Below are 20,893 nucleotides of genomic sequence, written 5' to 3'. Positions count from 1 at the left end.
ACTTTGTCTGATAACCGATACCGACAATTTGAATAATATTTATTATTTTCAATTTTGCAAGTGAAAACGTATTTTTACTGACTACTGTTTCCATCGTTTAGAATTCAAAATTTCCAAATAACGAGAACTACATATATGTTTACGTAACATCAAAATGGGTGATGTCCAATGGCCGTGGCAATACAGCTTCCCACCTTTCTTTACGTAAGTTCGTTCGACAAGTGTCCAAATACGATAATATTTTTGCAATGTTTGATGTATTTGTAATTACTAATTACTATTGTTTGATTATCGTTAACAGGATCCAGCCAAACGCGGAGACAAGACAGAAGCAATTAGACGCTTGGAGAACATTGCTATTGGATTATTGTCGCACGCAGAAAGTGTCTGTTATTGATGTACGCGAAGGAGACCTATTGCCTGTTTTCAACAATACTACCATATCCAGTAGGTGTACATATTGTATCTATAAAATTCTAAGAACAGAGCTGAATCTAGACCCAATGGCCACTAAGGAATGGTGATTTGATTTCATCCGTTTTTTACAGTCAATACTGCTTGTTATATTAGGATCCAGTTAAACACTTGTATTATAGTTGTATCCCATTCTTTTGACAAACGTTAAAAAAAAGTTACAATCGCATTGAATTTGAAACAAATGAAAAAAGAAATTCAAATGTTTCTTATATCCACAATAGTTTTAAAGTTTTATAATAAATAATTTAATAATAATTTTAATAATCAATCACCTACATTATTAACATCCAATATATACATCGATTATAAGTCATATCAGCTAGTGATCTATAAATCTACCATAATATTATACATTTATACCATCATAGTTGTATGTATATACCTATGTATAATACCGCAATGTAGATACCACTACTATGATTCGCTGTCTTTTTTGAGAAAAAACCTAAACCTTTAACTTTTTTCTGAGTTCTTATCTTCCCACCACCCACGTAAGTCATAAGTGAGTACATTCGATAATGATGTTTTATGCCTCATTCAGAAACTGGCCAAGTGTTAAACAATAAAAATAAAAGAGGAGTGTTGCTCTTTAATGTAGGAGTGCAGTGAGGTTACGAATTAAAAAATAGCAGACTTGGCCACAATGTAGATTTTACTACTTTGATTTTTCCCTTTAGTTACACTGTAAGACCTACCTTTGTGCCAAATTTCACGTTTCTACCTATACAGGAAGTGTCTTATAATTTTGATGATCAGTGAGTGAGTCAGTAACAATTTTGAAAATTTTGAAATCCTCCCATTTTGAAATGGCATAATATTAAGGGCTCATTTGCTTACAGCGTCCTAAACTACTCGAGATTAATCTGTGTTTTAAATTTCAAAAGTTTATCTTAAGAGGGAACAGAGATATATATGTTAGAAAAACTGGGCGAATTGGTTCGTGTAAAGATGATACACTGGCATTGCTGGAACTTGGCCTGGCGCACTACCGTGCGCTCAGATATTAATATGGTATTTACCCGGGTATTTATGTCCGCACGCAACTATCTGACTGTGTACGATCAAATGTCTATTTTGATTAATATACGGCACCCATAATTTCGTTATGAAATCTTTTTTCGTTGTTGGAAAAGTATTGTGTATACTCAATACCTAGTCATATTATTATGACGTATTTTTGTGTATACACGGATGATTAATAATAAGAAATTCATCAATAATATCACAATTTTTTTTTTGGTCCTGGGGGGGAGGGGGTTCGGGGCCTCCCGTTTGTACGCCACTGTAAATATGTAATACAACAAAATAAGAAATTGCAGCTGCCCGTGCTTCTTCTTTTTACCTAACGTAGGTAATTATAATTTTCATGTTTTATATTGGTTTTCTCAAAAAAAATATCATTAATTCATTGAATATAAGTTTATCCACGTTGGCTCATTATAAACTCATACCTATAAATTATAACCTATAAAATACAATAATGTTCATACACTCTTTATTTCATAATTCATTCATTTGGAGTTCATAGATTAAATATGATTTCCATACACCTACCTATGGAAAGTAGATAGGTAATAACCATTATTTCAAGTGCATACATTATATTTCAATTAGTGTTATGATTATCTATTCGTATGTTATTAATTTTTGTTATAAGTGATACTGTTACTCAGCACTCGGCAGTCATTACAAAATTATTTGGTACATTTATAATATATATAGGTATTAGGTACGCTTGAAAACGATCACGTTTACCTGCATAGTGCATATAGCTTTCGTCTCGTAGGAATTTGCTCAAGTTTCTCCAACTATTTTTTTAACAGTAAGTAATATACTAACCATAGGCGCAAATTGGGGGGACTGGGGGTGTTAAGCCCCCCAAACTTAGCCGTAGCCTCCCCAAAAACCTAGGACATACAATTTTAATATGCTATATTGCAATAGTTTGCTTGCCTTTAATATATTCAGCCCCCCTTCCCCCCCAAGCCAAAAGTTGAAATTGCGCCTATGATACTAACTAAAGGAAAAATGTTGCCCGTTGTACAATGTATTTTGTATTGTACTAAAAACATGATATTATTATGTTTTATATGATATCTAAATTATCATCATGCGTTTATTTGACACTAACGTATAAAAATAGAAGGAAATCGAATTTAAGTGTAATTCAGCTTGTAGTTTTATTATAATATATGAAAAAGATTCTCTTCGTACAGTTGAAAAATATATTATAACAGTAATATGTTTTAATGAACGCTTTTTTCCTTAAGTATATATATGTATATATATATCAAAGCTTTTAAATCTGATTGAAATCATTGGCTGCACTCTGCGTCTTTGCATTAGGCAATTAACTCTGTTGACTCAATTTTGAATTTTGTAATAGAAAATATTTATCAAGTTAATGTTGCTTTTAACCAATAGCTATATAATTAATTGTAAGTACACCATTTTATTCATATTTTACTACGAAAATATAAATCAATTAAAAATATTTTCGAATTGCTACTCATTATATAATATTTTTATCCATCCGTTCGAATGAGTCGTATTACTAACAAACCCCGATTACGATGTAGGTTCCTCGTTAAAATATACGACAAAAGTAATATTATATTTCAGTAACGCCCATAATATTCTTTATCATAATTTACTGGCCCTTTATTTTATCTCCGCCAGTTTAAAACAAATTTGTCAAAAATGTTTTTTATCTTTAATACCTAACACTAATAACGGAAATAATCGATATGATCGCGTGGAAGGCTATAAAATGTTGGAAAATCGTAAAGCTGAATTAGTATGATATTATATTATTATATATTAATAAAAAGTATTTTTCGTTTTCAGGAAAACTGTCACCTGATGCGATCATGACGGTTTTAGGCGTTCTACAGAAGACGGGAAATGCCGAACCGCTTGACAAGACTAGAACAAGGTACAAAGATTTTAATATTAACATTGATTAAGTATACTTAATAAATGATATTACATAATATGGTGATACCTACGCACTTGTTCCTACAAACAAATTAAAAAACTTTTAGAATGACGTTTTGCTTTTTTTTTTTTGAGAACGAACCGGTTTATCGTGCACAACTTTCCATCCATTCCGAGCCTATATATAAGTATAATAGATTAATCCTCTGGTTTGCTTGATTCATATTGCGCGGATAGCCCCCCCCCCCCTTTGTACGTGTATATACTTATATATATATATATATATATATTATACTAATAATATAATATATTAATTTTAGATCCTTAGACTAGGACTTCGGTACTTAAGATATTTCAAAAAATAAGAAAGACTTCGTACAAAATAAGTGATTTTTTTGTACTTTTTTTTTGTATTTTTTTGTACATTTTTTTGTACTTTAGCCCCCCCACCCTTTTTCATTTCTAGATCCTCGTCTGATACTGTGTATTTATATGCATACGCGTATATCTCTATGACAGTGTGAGTGTGTGACTGAGTGACTCTATATGTATATTGGTCTACTAATATGTTATATATTTACTCTACGGTAGGTACCTGCCTATCCTTCACGGCTTTTGTCGAAATATAATCCGAAATGATCCTTTTGAGAATTCGACTATTCGAGCGTCATGCGTTAGAATATTTTGGTCGGTCTCTCGGCGAGAGTCGTTATACGAAATTCTTGAGATTCCAAATCATCGTGACACGATAACACACGCGTTGGAATTTCACGCGAGCAGCAATACAAATGCCTGCAGTTTAGACTTTTAGGAGTCAAAAGTCAAATTATCGGACCAGTCTTGCTTATATCCATATAAGTACCTACTAAATATACTCACATGTTATTAAATTATTATCAGTGTTGATACTTTGCGGAGTGAATATGTTATTTGTTTAAAATAAAGCATGTCATTTTTAGGTGGAATGTTTATTGGCACACGTTGGACGAATGGGCGTCGATAGTGTACAAATGGGCTCAGGACAACGCCATGCTCAACACGGTGTGCACGTTCTACGAGATAGCCAGCGACAGTGGCGGTAATATAATTTTAAAATCAAACTATCTGTTTTTGAAATTTAGGGAAACGCGTGGGGTTAGTCTGAGCTGTAAATCAAATCTAAGATAATATTATAAATTATAATATATTATATTATAACGCCGGGGGCGTAATTAAGGGGGATGATGATTGTGATATATCCCCCCTCCAGAGCCTTCATAATATATACAAACCACTCGCCACCGTACTTGAAAATTTAGTATTTTGTGTGTAAAAAATGTATAAGGACAAATTCCTAATTACGCCACTGTCATAACGCTAAGTTTAAGACTTTTTTGGACGTATCCAATTTACACGTATGAAAATATAGATATATTTTTGTATATATAAGATATTATACAGTGGCGAAGCAAAATTAAAATGTCTCAGTCTCACAATCAAATGTAATATTTACCCGCAAGTAACCACCTTAGACAGTTGGATCTGTTATAGTATTTTGCAATTTGCACGGGGTTGTTTGTTGTCCGTCAAAGTATTCGTTTTAATTTTTTTTTTGTGTCTACAATTTTATAGATCTGAACGGTATTGACGACGGTGTACTGACCAAAGCTTTGCGGGTGTTGGAGCGACGTCAACAGGCGGAAATACTTACGCTGGACGGAGGTTCGGGCGTGAAATTTTTCTCATAGACGTGAAACTCCGGGATTAGCTGCCATGCATCACACAGTACCGGCTATACTATACCTGAACAATATGCCGTATTTGTATCTGTGTATGCGACGATAATATAAGTACCTATATAACGTATGCGGCGGAGCATATTGTGTTGTATAGATATAATAGGTATGCTTACGATAATAATAAGATAATATATAAGACTATACGCTGTATAATGATCGATCATGTTTATTTAGTTTTTTTTTGTTTATCCATCGATTAATTAAAAAAAAAAATTAACAAACCACTTTTCACTATGTGTTTGAGTTTACAAAATGGGACTCACTAATATGTATATTATGTAATCGTATAATAATTAATTAAATATATTTAAAAACAAAAAAATCACAGTTAAATAATAAAAACTATATTTATCTAACGAAATGTTACACATACATATTATGTTTATCATATTTTTACAACCTTGATGACAAATAAATGGTAATTGGTTTTCACAACATATATTTTTGAACCGAGACGCGAGTGTGTGTTTGTGTACACATTCGTTAGAAGAATGTGCGTTTTTTTAGCGAAAAAACAATATACAGTTTTCGAATGAAACAAATCCAATACGCTTATCACTATCTGCTAAGCTTATAACTGGTTCCTTTATATGTACATATATAATTTATTATTTTTATATAATATCCAATTAAAAACACGATTTATTTGATATATAATAAGACGTTAAGCTTACAAAATATCTTTAATATTTATAACGGAACTATAGTATATATAATTAAATATAAATAGCTGCTAAATTGACTACTCAACAGTAATGGCGCTAAAATAAATATATATATTTACATATATTGTAAATTCCTTATAATTACAATAATTATATCATATTACTTTTCCAAACAAACCAGAAGGGACAATAATTTACCGATTAAAATAATTGAACAACGAGCGAACTGATGCAGATCAAAGGATTCCTACTTTTGAGCAACAAACAATAATAAATTTAAAACAACTCAATTCATAATTTTTGGCACGTACACCTCAGTCGTTAAAGGCAAACCGCATAGCTTAAATAAAATATTATTATTTTCTTTTTTACACAAACATTAATAATATAACTTAAAAAAAATATACAATAGGAACTGTTTCGTTTAAATATTGGCGTGAGGAATAATTAAATTATTATATGTATACGAAAAAACGCTGGGAAGACTGAACAAAGTTATACAACATAAAATTAATAATAATAATAAAAATAATAATAAAAGAAAGAAAAAACACGGGGAAGATATTATAAGTCGTTCGGTAAGTTGAACACTATTTGAGCGCATTTGCGCATGAAATTGGTAACTCGCCAGACATTTCGTCGTGGGCTGCGCACAAATTGCGCTCCGTCGTGAACAACCCGATTTGTAATTTGTTTATTTTTATTTTTTCATTGACTAGTGTTGTGTGCAGAGAAACTATAAACGGTCTATACTTTAGACGTACTCGTTGGTGCCAGGACGAGTCAACGGCTCTTCGGCCTGAAAAAAAAAAAATAATACACAAATCAGATAAACAACGCGTAGGTAGGTATGAAGAACACCATCATCACGCGTGTCGCGATGTTATGTAAATATAAAAATTGCACATGTGAGTCGACACTATTAATATTACTATACTACTACTACTACTATATAGTACTATAACTTGAATGAATGCGTCGTGTACATTTATAACATCACATTTTAATATTATTGTTCGGTGGACTTACCGAGTTGTCGTTAAAGAACTAACACGCAGCGTGTAAAAATGCAAAAAAATTAAGAGCAGAAAAGATCGAATGTAGCTTAACGGCGTTGCATCGACGATAATACATAATAATATTATATAGGTACTTGGCTGGGATTTCTGGTGGTAGTGGTTGTGTGGGGTTCATTGTTGGAGGGGGTGATGGGTCGTGTGTGACGGGGAGGTGTTTTCTGGTCTTTAAATGATAACGTTGAAGTTTACCTCCTCGCCGACGGACGTGGGGTATACCCTTGCCGGCTGGTACTGACTCTTCTCCAGCGTGAACTGGTCTTCGGTTGTTTTCCTGTAGATGGGGTTGTCGAAGTTCATGCTGGTCACGTTGCGGTGCAAGTAGTGCCGGTACAACAGGAAAGCGCCCTGGAATAAAATTTGCAAACCGAGCATACATTAGAGCGTATTAGACGTTACGTCACGGGATGACGTTAGGTACGTATAACGCGGTATCCGTATGTAGCCGAAATACCGGGATACACCACCTGACGGTCCGGGGGGGGGGGGGGGTGGTGGGATGTGGGCTCACTCACCAGGGCTGCGAGAGTGATCAATAGCGAACCGGAGAATATTATTATGGCAGCTATGAGCCCGCTGTCCTCAGGTTCGTTGTGGTCGTTGACGTTTATTTCCGTCATCGTTCTGTTCGTATCTGCAACGAGAGCGAACGGGCGTTAGGACGTATTGCCAATGAACGTGCAGGGAATCGAAAACATGATGATATTATAATACATGTATAGTGTATACAAATTTATACATATATAATATATATATATATATATATATATATATATAATAAGTCAGTAAATATATCGTAAAATATATTATATGACCTGCACCGCCACCAAAAGAAACGCATAAATAATAATAGAAATGTTATAAGTATAAATATATTAAATAGTGCACTAAAGCAGCCGCGAAGACGACGGACACGTATAGGAACATAAATACATAATATAAATAATTATGACAGATCGAAGTAAATTAATATAATTCACTGGTCTATATCGTCGGCAGTCGTATATTATAAGAGGCAGGAATTGCATTAAACAGATTGCATTTGTATATTATAATAAACAATATGATCAGCATAAAATTGATCGCATTTGCATTATAAAAATAAAATATTATATTAATAAAACAATATGTTCTATACAGGACTCATAAGGCCATAACAATGATATGTATATTTAATACAATAGGTAAGTGTATGGTGTATAGTATACGACATGCGAGAAATCTCTGGTCGGCATAATATTATTGAGGATTTCCGATGACAGGACTCGCGCGATTTGGACTCTGTGAAAAAAAATTGTACACAATGCCTCCCAGGACACGCAGGCCTAGCGTCTCGACGTTTAATACACAAAATACTTATACAAATACCATATACATACAGCCGACGACGGTGAAAAGGCTCCCATAAAAAGGACGAGACTCGTTGCGTAAAGTACAAAAGCACTTAGGTACTTACCTTTTTTTTTATTTTTTCGCCGCAAACGACGGAAACAGTATACCAATGCAAAAAAAACTTTATTCCTTATATTATATTGTAGGATATAATAATAATTTATATATACTATCGAAGTTATATTACAATGTTGTTATTATTTTAGTGATATTGTTGTCGTCGTTGTTGTTATTAAGCGCGGGTATATCACTCAAAAACCAAACGAAATAGATCTCCCGACAAACGGATTATTAAAAAATATTACAATGTATAATAATAATAATAATAATAATATATTGTTGACGATGATTTCGTTATTCGCACACAGCGACTCGGACGGAAAGAATACACCAACTGCGGGCGAGGCTCGCGTATATATAACGCACGTAAGACACACGACAATATTCATACAGTAATATCGCATAATATATTATTATACTGCACACGAGCGCCTCGTCAAGGACTCCTGCGCGAGCGTTCGATTTTTATTATTTTACTTCCCGGTGCTGATTCCAAGGGCAAATAATAATGTAATATTATACTAATATAGTCTCTTCATGTTTCTCTCTCTCTCTGTTGCAGATCTTTTTGAATAGTGAACGCATAAAGCCTATACCTATTCCGAATAAATTATATATACATACCGTCGCGGCCGGTACGCGCACAAAATATGTACGTAGGAAATAGGTATATTATATTATATTATTATTGAAATATATTATATACGACTGCGGACGTACACAATATTATATTATATACCATACGCGTATTATTATTATGCTTAGCTCTACTAATGCACCACCACCTGCAGCAGAAACGCGTAAGTATATAATATAATAAAATAAATATTATTTGATATAATATTATCCATCATGTATACAGCGAGTGATTTAGCGAAATATAACCCACAATAATAATATTATTATGTCATATACATATTATCTAAACAGCGTCTTTTGGACCGATTTGGGAGCGGCGCGACGCTCGGACAAATTACATTGCAGAGGCGCCGTTCGGTTTCTATTTCGGTACAATGCGTGCGACGTGTATTATAACTTGATGCATATAGGTACCGTGCGTGCTCATCTCATGCATTTTCAGAAGTGCGTACTATGGTCTGTGACGTCGTATTATACTATACATTATAACATTACATGTTGTTATTATTTTTAAAATTTTATAATATTATTTATACAATATTTTATACACAAGACGCGCAGAATAAAGCTGAACGACGCACAGTAACTGCTGCACAGACTCGTCTAGTAGATGATAAAAATAATAATATAATATAAAGAAAATCTGTTTTGAATCTAAACAAATATGTAGGTACTATAAATATTATAATGGTATAAATTAGAATAAACATATTATGGTTCATTAAACTTAATCAAGTAGATTGCAAACTGCAAAGTCAGAGTGATTGTTATTAGCGTATGATTAATTATATAAATAATTATTATTATTTTGACTGTCCCATACCGTCACGTCCTGTATATTGTACATATTATTATTGCGTGTTCGATTCCGTTCGCACGATAGTATCTAGTTATACTACAATATAACATTATTATAATTATTGTGTGAACTTAAGAATTATTATAACATGTATGCGGTAAATACAACTAAATACGACGTATTAAAATAGCGTGTTAACCGTGTGCATGTGAATTTCGTCCTTGCTGCAGACTGCTGGTTCAATTTATAGTAGGTAGGTAGTAGGTAATACCATAATATAATAATATTATATTAAAATATGTGCGCAGAGGAAGGAGATATTTAGGGTCCATATACGTGTTAATTAATAATTATATTCTTGACTATCGTATTTTAGTGCGTGTGTGTGGACGGCGAAATGATTTTCTCGGTAGGTTTTCAAAAACATTGTACCTACAGGCCCTATATAATATGTACATTGTACAGTATCCCATTTTCCCAGCCATTTGATCCTTGATGTTTTTGTTTTTCAACGGTCGCCGAGCAGATGAAACCTATATATAGCGTACCTATAGAATCCAACTCGATCAATCAAAGTTCGATTCACAAATTATAAGTACAGGTATATTGTAGGAGAATTCTTTATGCCCAATAATGTAAGAAGAATAATTAAATCCTTGACGGTTGATGTTTTATTTTATCCTACATTTCAATAAATCGCTTATAGTTTTGTAATTGGATATCATATTGGGTTCTTGACTTAAAAGTTGAAATAAATTATTTTTGAATTGTGGTGAGCGATATTATTATAATAATATGAAACGCGATTTCATTTTATGAAAGCCAAAAAGAAAAAATATCGATGCTAATAGCATGTAAATTATTGAACAACAAATCATCCATATGGAATTCACTTATTTAACATCCTAAATTATAATATATTACTGCACAATAAGCATATACTTTTCAAATATTTCAAAGTTATTTTTTTTAAGTGCAAAGTTTTAAATGAATTCTTTAAATGTGAAAAGAATATAGTTTCTTTTTTTTTTAACGGAAAAATAAAACGACCCTCGGGTGATGAAAATAAGTAAGACTTAACGGCGAGAGAGATCACGAGATCTTAACACGCATTTATTACTTTCTCGCGACCCCGTGAAGTTTTCCGATTGTTCGGGAAGGTGTGTTCCGACAGGGAGCTAAATAGGTATAAAATATATCCTACGAAACTCATAAAACAAAACCCGCAGCAATATTGCCGCATATTGATCAGTTTAATAATATATAGTAGGTACTATGGTGTATAGTCTGCAGTTATTATTGTCACGTATTTAGTTAGGAGGAAAATATAAAGTTTTTTTTTCACAATTGCATTGATGTGGCAAACTTTTAGAAGCTGCGAAAAAGCGTATACAAAACACTTTTGGCCGTTCAATTTCCGATTTAAAATTTATTGAGAAACCCCAAACCCACCGGCGCGGCGCGACACGACGTTATATTATAATATTATATAATATGTATACGAATTTATTTCGATCCGCGGTCTCCCTCAATGCCATCGGTTTCGTTTTAACCGGACAGTAAACACATTACAGATAATAAAATTGTAATATTTTTAAGTGGTAAACGAGAAAAACGACGCGATACGCGTATATTATAATGTATAGACAGGCGAAGAGAACACAATAATGTACAAGGTATAACCAACCACCGCAAGCGTGTGTATATTATAACGTATAATATGTATATATTGTATATTATACAGGGATGAGCAAGTATAAAGTATTTTGAATACATTTTATAAATTTATAGCGTAAATTTGAACTTAACAAATTTAAATTTTTTACAATAAATTTACAATACTTAATAATATGTATATATAAATAATTTCTTTATTGTTTTAGTGTATAATGGTAGAACATACAATTAATAAATACAATGTTTTCAAATTAAATCTTATTTAAAAGCTGTGATAGTAAACTTTTTTATTTTGTTAAAAACTATGTGATGTTTCTTTTGGAACTGTTAGTAGAATTGTGTTTGTTTTATATTAATAAAGGCACCTATCTTATAAAAACTTAAAATTATTGTTTATTTAATTTAGTATACGTAGTTATTTAATCTTTTTTTGGAAATATGTACCCATTTGTAGTGTTTTAGACAAATATGGAATAATATGTATTTATTTTATATTTGATGTATGAATAGTAAAATATTTTGCTCATTCCTGTAGTATATATAGGTATACATATTATACATATTATTATCTTATTATAGAAGTTTTGCAAAGAAGAAAGAAGAAGATATACATAAATATGTACACAGGTTTCGTCCACGGATATTGATATATGTACTCACTTAATAGCGTAATATTGAATTTTTTATAAATTCTGTGTTTGTTGTGTTTCGCTAAAACCGTTGAGTTCTTAGCTGTAAAATTATTCAACCAAAAAACAAGACGGTGAAAAACAAAGACAAAAAATAAAAAACGATCAAAATACAAAACGTAATAATAACTAATAATATGTATAAGTAATATTATCATCACAACAATGTTTCCACTCGGAAGAAAAAATCAATCAAGTATTATTAGAATATGATTAGGTATAGTGTTGCAAAAAAGGTATAAAAATATAATAAAAATATATGGTTGAAAAAAACATTACCGTAACCGCGCTCTGGGCGGCCGCAGAACTGCGTGTGTATACGGTGCGACGAATAATATATATATAGGCATCGCGAGTAGTACAAATTATGCTAAAAAATATTACGTAATTTTATAGAAATGGCAACGCTTACCTTCTTCGGCGCACATCAGACCGTCGGACATCAGCATCAGGCCGTTGGGACAAGCGCACGAGATTTTCGGCGACTTGCTGTTGATTTGCGGTGCCGGCAGGCACAGATGGGAACAGTGGCCGTTGACGGCGGCGCAGTAGTTCACGCCGTCGGGTTGCCTGTACGGGTGGTAAACGTGCACCACCATCGGGTTCTGAGTCTGAAACGGCCAAAATGTTTATAGTATTATTGTTAGCAGTCACATTACACACATATATGATAATATTGTCACCGTCGTTTTAATACATCAAAGGTCACTGCGGCGGTCGTGCCTATATGTATAAATACGCGCATGCGATTCGAGGTCGCGACATTTGCAAGAGAGTACCTCCGAGGACTTTTGAGCGACGGTCGTGACACGTATATTATGTATCTATAGGTATGGTATAAAATATATATAATACCGATGCGAAAGAGGAGGGCGTGCAGTAAGAGTGAAACTCTGCCCATCACTACCCCCACCAAAGATATTCCTCGAGAAGTGTTCGGCTTTGGCGGCTATTTTGAGTTCGCCACGCCACCGAGTAAAAACGCAGTTATCGGAGGATCAAAAAAAAAAAAACAATACGCGATCACTGTAGTTAACACAATATCTATCGGCCGCTGTGGTGAAAAACAAAACAATATCAACACAAACTCAATAACAATATTATTTGATGAACGTGCAGTCGATCTCAACTATATTTTGCGACGATCAGATCTCAAATTCAAACCACTGGTACACTAGTATAGTCTATACGCGCAGACTGTCATTATATTACCGACTATAATATCATACGTTTGTCTATAGCTCTTGTGTAGGAAAAATGTGCACACATTTCCCTCGTAGAGGGTTTCAGTCAAGAAAATCAAAGAAACTATACGCTACAGCGACAGGTCGTCATAGGCCGGTTTTGACTTATTTCGACGTCGTAAAAATTACAATCATTTTAAAATGCTATGCAATAATATTGTTTGTATACCATGTGCAGGGCGGTGACCGTTGTGATGTTGGAACCGTTAAACTTGTTGGCCTTGATTATCGCCTTCTGGTTCCAATCAGACCAGTACAGCGAGTCCTCGAACGTGGATATGCTGAACGGGTGCGGTAGCCAGACGGGGCTGAACAGGACCAGACGCCGTTGGCTGCCGTCGAAGTTGCACGACGAGATGGTGTGGAGCTTGGCGTCCACCCAGTACAGTCGCTTGGACACCAGGTCCAGGGTGATGCCGTTCGGCCATTTCACATCGAACGAGGCGATCACCTCGCGGTGCGTGCCGTCCATGCCGGCCCGTTCAATCTTCGCGTTGCTGCCCCAGTCACTCCAATACAACCATCTGTCAACGGACGCACGTTTGTTGCGCATTAATAATAATAATAATAATGATAATATTATGACGTTATTGACTATAGGTATCTGTAGTCGATATGATATTATGACGGGAAAACGGGCAGTGTAAGGGTTATGATTTCGTATATTTTTTTTATTTTGTAGATGGGGAGTGGGGGGGACGTTGTTGTCGCAGTAAATTACCCGTTGAGTGGGTCCACGGCTATCGATCTGGGTTCCTTCAGTTCCGATTTGAAAAGCGTCTTCTGCATGTTTCCCTCGAAGTTGGCCAATTCGATAGAGTCCTTGTCCGCGTTCGTCCAATAAATGTGTCCGTAAATCCAGTCCACAGCCAAACCGTCGGCCGACGACAAGCCGCTTTCCACTACGATTGTCCGCTGTCGGCCTTCGTCGATCGGCGCTCTACAGCGAAGCACAATACAAATTAAATCCGCGCATAGACGCACAAAACAATAAATTATTACCACCTATATTATGTTATACACTACATCGTTTTTGCAGTGATACCCTGCCGCATGGTCAATCATAAATCTCAAAAAAACTGTAGAACTTTTAATTTATACACCGGTGCAGTATATATAGGTATTATTTTATATACATTTCGAACCAGTTTATTTGAAAATAGGGTTAAGAATATCGTGAAAGTATGCGCCTATATATTATAGTACTATATTACTTACTTGTAAATTTTCTTTTCAGATACGTCTCCCCAGTATATCATTCCGGTGCGGAATACGAAATCGATGGCCGTGGCCGATTTTGTGCTGTTGATGATGGCGGACATCTCGTGATGATCCAACGAAATCTTCCGTATGTTGTGTTGCATGGAGAATAAGAGTGACGCGTGTCCTTCCATCGCCTTGCACCTGGTGTGATCTTGAGGGTCCCGCAGGTATCCCGGTTCGCATTCGCATTTGTACGTGCCCTTTTCATTGATACATATCTGCGAACAGCTGCCTTCGATCTCGCATTCATTTACGTCTGCAAATTTTAATATTGTGCACGATTAATAATGAACAAAGCACTCCAGTAAACAGATTTTTTATGGATAGATAAATAAATATTTAGCGTTTCACCTCACACACTGCAGCAGCTTAAAAATATGATCCTGCAGCACCTACCGTTTAGACTAATAAATTATGTGTATAGGTTCGACTTTACCACTTTGGTATAGGTACTATAAAACATATTGTATCAGATCTATAAACCTCAGTATTATCATAATATTGCATATGGTTATCATTTTTGCTTTTACAGTAAAAAATGAAATTGTGGTCTGAAGTTTAAATTTATTATAATGAATTCCGATTTTCCATTTTTTGCATATTCGAGACAAGAATTAATAATTTATTTTAATTTTATTTTCATATGACCTTTATATAAATTAATAATTAATATTATGATTATATATTATATATATATTATTTCACGTCACGCAAATTCATTTACAAAAATAGAGATAACCCAGTTTCGCTTGATGTTTAAATCAATATCTCGGACATGTAAAAAAAAAAAATAAAAATTGAGTCGGTAAAAAACCAAACAGAAATCTATAACGGGTATCGTCAGCATTATCATTACGAGCACATAACGTATGTTTGGACGATATCACAAATTGTGTATGTTATGTTTTTTATTAGGTACTTTTTTTCTGTTATAAACTGATAATAACACTCATATTGACACCCATTAACATGAACCTATATACATATAGGCCTGATATACAGCATTATCGACTCCCCCCATTGCCGCAATCAAAATATTGAGGCTCCAGTGTATAAATATTTAGGTGATATAAATTATATTCTACATTTCTACTGTTATAAATTCGTATACAATTTGATTTTTATCAGACTGCGTTTTACTTGTACAGTTTATACTTACCAACTTATATTCAACACTCTAACAATATGTAATATAGCTAATAATTTTAAAGGAATTGTTGTGAACTATATAATTTTTAAAACACCATAGTAAAATTATATTATTTTATTTTATTTAAAAAAAATGTATATGATCCGGTACTAAATCGAACCGCAACAAAGGCAAATGTAGTTGCGGCACATTTATTAGATAAACGAAAGTACCTACGCGATTATTATATTATTATCCTAGTATCTATGATGTACCTATATTGATAGGTAACCGTTTCAATTAATTTTACTGTCATTGGGTGTTTTTATATTCCAAATAATAAAATCGATGTTGTTAACAATATGCGATTTCATCTCTCGTTTTCCTCTCCAGCTTGCAAGTTCCGAAATCGTGAAATCTATATAAATTTCGAATATGAAATCGAAATAAATTAAAACGGCACCGCCGAAACATGATAGCCGTTGCCCTGCACGTCTGACGCCGTTTGTGCTGGCCATCAGATTTCTTGCGGCAATGCATCTGTATAAGAAATCGATGACGTTCAGCCACATCGAGTATTAACGCTTATATTTAGGAGTGGCCACCTGTCGATTGCACTCACGCAGGGTAAGGAAAATAAATAGGTATAGGGATAAGTACCTACTGTGGAAAATATCGGATGAGCGTATTATATAATTAAATTATACCCCACTCGAAGTATAAATAAATAAGCCGACGATTATACCCGAGGGGTGAACTTATATTCACCATTCACGTTATACCATAGAGCGACGACGATAATAATAATAATAATAACAATAATAATATGATAATAGTTGTGATAAGAAAAATCACGATACAGACCGTCACACGTGTTGTTGCTGATGAGCTTGTAGCCGGGCTTGCAGGCGCAGCGGAAAGTGTGCGGCAAATCGACGCAAATCTGCGTACAGCCTCCATTGTTGATCAGACACTCGTTCACGTTGCACGACTCCTGTTCCTCGTCCTCGAACCCGGGACAGTCCATGTTCTTGTCGCACACCTTCTCCATGGGTATGCATATGCCACCCGCCTCGTCGGTGCCGCAGTCGAACTCCGTGTACGGGTCGCACTTGTGCACCGGTTCTTCTGAAAACGACAAAGGCCGATTGAAGTGATTGTGATGTGTTTTAGAAAAGCGTTACGATCAGGCTGCAGGTGGTTGTCAGCAGCGTACACGACGTGATGAACCTTCGATATGACCTACCCATAATTTTTCTCGCAGCATAAACCTATAATTGTTATAGATATCGGCCGATTCCATTTAGGGTTTTTTTTCAAGCGCATTACGCGCGTTTTGTGTTATGATATTATTCAGCCGGTGCGGTTGTTTAAAATTATTGAACTGATAATATAATGAATTATATAATTTAATTTAACGAAAAACTATTTCTAAAAATATTTTGAGAGATAAGTTTAATAAAATTTTTTTTTTCAAATCAGTTGCGTGTATCGATTTCAGGTAAAGTGTTGACGGAGAAAAAATAGTTTGCATATATCAATTTTAAACCATTCATATACTGGGAAACCTAGTTTTTAAATTGGCTTAGTGTTTTTAAAATGAATACGATAAATAATGTTTTGATAGAATGGTTTTTAAAATTAGTTTGATTAAAGTACTCGTAAAAATCAGTTTGACTTAATTGCTCAAACTAATTTTAATCCCTGTTATTAAATAAATATTATATTAATATTATTTTATTCAGCGGCATACAATATATTTATACGAAGTATAGGTTGTCATTTTTGAAACGAACAAAACGTTTCATCAAGAACATAATTCGTCGCCATCGTACCAAAACTGGTCAAGTGTTAAAAGTGACCAAGTGAAATAACATGTGTAAATGTCTTATTTTGTCCCTATTAATATACGAAAAAAGTGACCAAGTGATAAAATAAATAGTTTTATACAAAATAAGACATTTAAACATGTTGTTTCACTTGGTCACTAGGTACTCACTTTTAACACTTGACCAGTTTTGGCATGATGGCGACGAATATCCCCTGCACAAAGCGATCTTTATACAATATAATATTTTAATGTGTATCATAGGCATTAGTTTTTTTTTTGATGTTCACTTTGTTCATCTTGAACAGTAGATGACAAATAAAATATAAATATATTGTACCTATTGTGTTATTCTATTGTTGTATCCTCGTGCATGTCGAGTTATAAGTCACTTGTAAGTGAATCCCGAATGTTGCAGGTATTGTATATAATATAATATTATTATCATCAAAAGTGAATTTCATATTTTTTGAAATAGTAAAATATAAAATATCTGAACATAAAAGTTAAAATAAGCAATATACCTATGTACTCTACGTATACGAAATTCCAGTAACTATAGTTTAGTTTAAATTATGACGTCTTTACACCTTTTTCGTATTTTAGGCAACAGGACGGATTTTCAAAGGGGTTATCGGAATCAAAATTCGTAATAAGTGGACCTGACTGTATCCACCAAATCAGTACGGAGGTTCGGTTCCTTGTGGAGCGTGTCGTTGGAAATATAACAGGGAAGGAGGCGCGTGGCGAGGACAGCATAGAAACATTGACCAGACCTGTGATGCGACGCGATTTAAATGTTACTTTATAATGTGACTTACTGCAGTTTTCTTCGTCGCTACCGTCGGCGCAGTCGGGCGTACCGGAACAATGGAGGAATCCAGGAATGCACGTGTTGTCCCGACAACGGAACTGGTCGGACCGACATGTGGTGTTGTGGCACCTGTGCGGCGCTTCGTCGGATCCGTCGGCGCAGTCTACGCTGCCGTCGCATACCCACGATTGTATGACACAGTGGCTATGGTCGTCGCACTCAAACTCGGAAGAACGGCACTGCGACGATCTGGTAGATTCGGCGCAACCCTATATATATTAAATTTAAGTATTATATTAAGTATTAAGCACTTTTATCGTAATAATATTATAGCGGTGTATCAGTCGTAGTCAGTGATGTGATTTATATACAGGCATTAGACACAATGCACTGTCTTAACATAATCAGATAGGGGAGTTCAAGAGTTTAAAAAAATGAAAATAACCTTAAACGGCGATGTCGAGCAAAAAATATTTATTGAAAACATTTCAGAGAGAGTTTGAACTTTAAACCTCCCTCTGTATACATGTGGATGAGCAAAAATATATATTATTCACTGATGAAATGGTATACTCCCTCCCCCGCACACTCACATTACAGCTTACAATTCAATTTTCAATAAATCTAATTTTGGTCCGTGATAGTTTAAATATTAGTACATAAAAGTATTGAATTAAATACAAATTATTTTGTCAGAAGTTTTATTAACTTACTTCTAAGTTCTAAATAACATTTTATAAACCATTATTATTCATAAGATCATAAACTATTGCTATAAATTGTATATTACGTAAGGAGATTAAAAAATGATTATAAATCGCACAAAAATACATAATACCTATATTTAAGTTATTTTAGTTATAAAAAATTTAAGTTTAAATTTAAGTCCACAACTTTTAAAAAAAATGTATTTATAATCTATTCTAATGTTCCTAATACTTCAAAATAAAATGCAAACGTATAAGCCATAAGGTATAAACTATGTCACGGTAAAAGTTTTATTTTTATTTAAAAAATTTAATTAAACCATGATACGAATATGAATTTTTTAAATCCTACATTATTTAAATTAAAATCCTAAAAATTCCTAAGGGAGTTTTTTCGAATTGTTAAAGTTTAGATATCGCGAATTCGGTATGTCAACATAATATTATATAGTTATTAAATACATAACATGACAATAATATTGTATTGTTCAAATAATCTAATTGCATTTCATGGTATTTGCATCTACATTAAGGTCGTGAGATGCACTCATTCTCCGGCATCTCATAATTTATTATGAGACTACAGTTGTAGGTAATAACATTAATTATACCATGTCATTAATTATTAATCAATGGTAATAGGTATTTAATTTATTGTATCAATATTCAATTATGAGATACCGAATGATGTACCCACGACACCGGTGTAGCGAAATAGCCTATACAGAACACCGTTCTATCTTAATATTACGATTGTTTGAAATGCATAACGCCGGCGTACTTTTATATTATTTTAACAGCATATTCTATTATATTCCCAGACGTTTCGCAAATCGGAATCACCATTATTGTGATTGGTGTACATTATTACGTGATGAACAAATATCATACGATCGTAATTATATACCTAGGTACTAAAAATATGATTTTAGTCAATAAATCTTGTGTGAACAACGCACCACTCAATTTATTGTCTACAAAATTCGAAGCGTCTTTATTAATAGAAACAGTCTTCGAGAAATAATTACTGTACGTTCTTTGAAGTTTGAACTCTCGCATTTACGTTCATTAGAACTTATGCACACATCAAAAGAACAGCACCTACCTACTTCATATACCTACACAATAATTTCAAATATGAACTTGGGCGCTGAATGCTGTGAACTTGCGGTCGGAAATCATTGTAACGAAAATGTACAAATCCTAAATTTATGAACGTAAAATTTTCATAATGTTAATATTTAATTAACACTCAAATAAGCATAACAATTGCGTTCACTCTCGCTAATATAATAATATTTATAGCTGGTCGTAATTCTCTGCAAAATTGTTTTTAGGTTTTAAAATAACAATGAATACAAATTATTCATTCCGTTCCATCATGATAATTATTGTTGTCCCCCCGTCGCGGTCGTCGTAATGAATATTAAAACAAACTCTTGTGTCAAATTATAATTTTTTACAGTTTTTGACGTAACTTGTAGTATAACGGGTAGGTAGGTACGAAATGTGTATATAGAAAATGTATTTGTTATTTAAACATTTCAATGAATATATAGTTTAATATAGTTTTTATATATTTTCTTTTAGATTCTGAGTTGAACGATGAATGTATTGATTTTACAATGATGTGTGTTTTTTTTTATTTTTATTTGTTTTAATCTTTTTTTGTTTGTGTACACGATAAGTAGTCGAAATAATACTTCGATTTTCAACTTC

General features: G+C 33.6%; 2 protein-coding genes across 5 annotated transcripts in view; one reads left to right on the top strand and one right to left on the bottom strand.

Moving 5' to 3' along the window:
• On the top strand, positions 1–5,506 carry LOC100168277 (vacuolar protein-sorting-associated protein 25). Its single transcript, XM_001952008.5, has 5 exons — positions 1–204; positions 302–447; positions 3,325–3,412; positions 4,374–4,492; positions 5,026–5,506. Exons 1-5 carry the CDS (start codon positions 155–157, stop codon positions 5,139–5,141), a joined length of 519 nt encoding a protein of 172 aa, XP_001952043.1. The 5' UTR covers positions 1–154; the 3' UTR covers positions 5,142–5,506.
• The window catches only part of LOC100168886 (low-density lipoprotein receptor), an 87,252-nt gene continuing 71,694 nt past the window's right edge, over positions 5,336–20,893 (bottom strand). For 2 of the 4 annotated variants that reach the window (XM_029488539.1, XM_001946668.5), the window contains 10 exons: positions 18,475–18,736; positions 16,690–16,953; positions 14,652–14,952; positions 14,155–14,373; positions 13,603–13,957; positions 12,602–12,800; positions 12,161–12,232; positions 7,449–7,567; positions 7,126–7,281; positions 5,336–6,656 (listed from right to left, as the gene is read on the bottom strand). In XM_029488539.1, the coding sequence (XP_029344399.1) occupies positions 6,612–6,656; positions 7,126–7,281; positions 7,449–7,567; positions 12,161–12,232; positions 12,602–12,800; positions 13,603–13,957; positions 14,155–14,373; positions 14,652–14,952; positions 16,690–16,953; positions 18,475–18,736 (1,992 nt within the window). In that variant the 3' untranslated portion in view covers positions 5,336–6,611. Of the gene's footprint in view, positions 6,657–6,886; positions 7,282–7,448; positions 7,568–12,160; positions 12,233–12,601; positions 12,801–13,602; positions 13,958–14,154; positions 14,374–14,651; positions 14,953–16,689; positions 16,954–18,474; positions 18,737–20,893 lie in introns of all 4 variants that reach the window. The other 2 variants (XR_001680096.2, XM_008188548.3) reach the window with 2 other exon arrangements.

This window comes from Acyrthosiphon pisum, chromosome A1 (assembly GCF_005508785.2).
Source record: "Acyrthosiphon pisum isolate AL4f chromosome A1, pea_aphid_22Mar2018_4r6ur, whole genome shotgun sequence".
Lineage (NCBI taxonomy): Eukaryota > Metazoa > Arthropoda > Insecta > Hemiptera > Aphididae > Acyrthosiphon > Acyrthosiphon pisum.
Note: the sequence above shows the minus strand (reverse complement) of the source record. Positions and strands in the feature narration are given on the sequence as shown.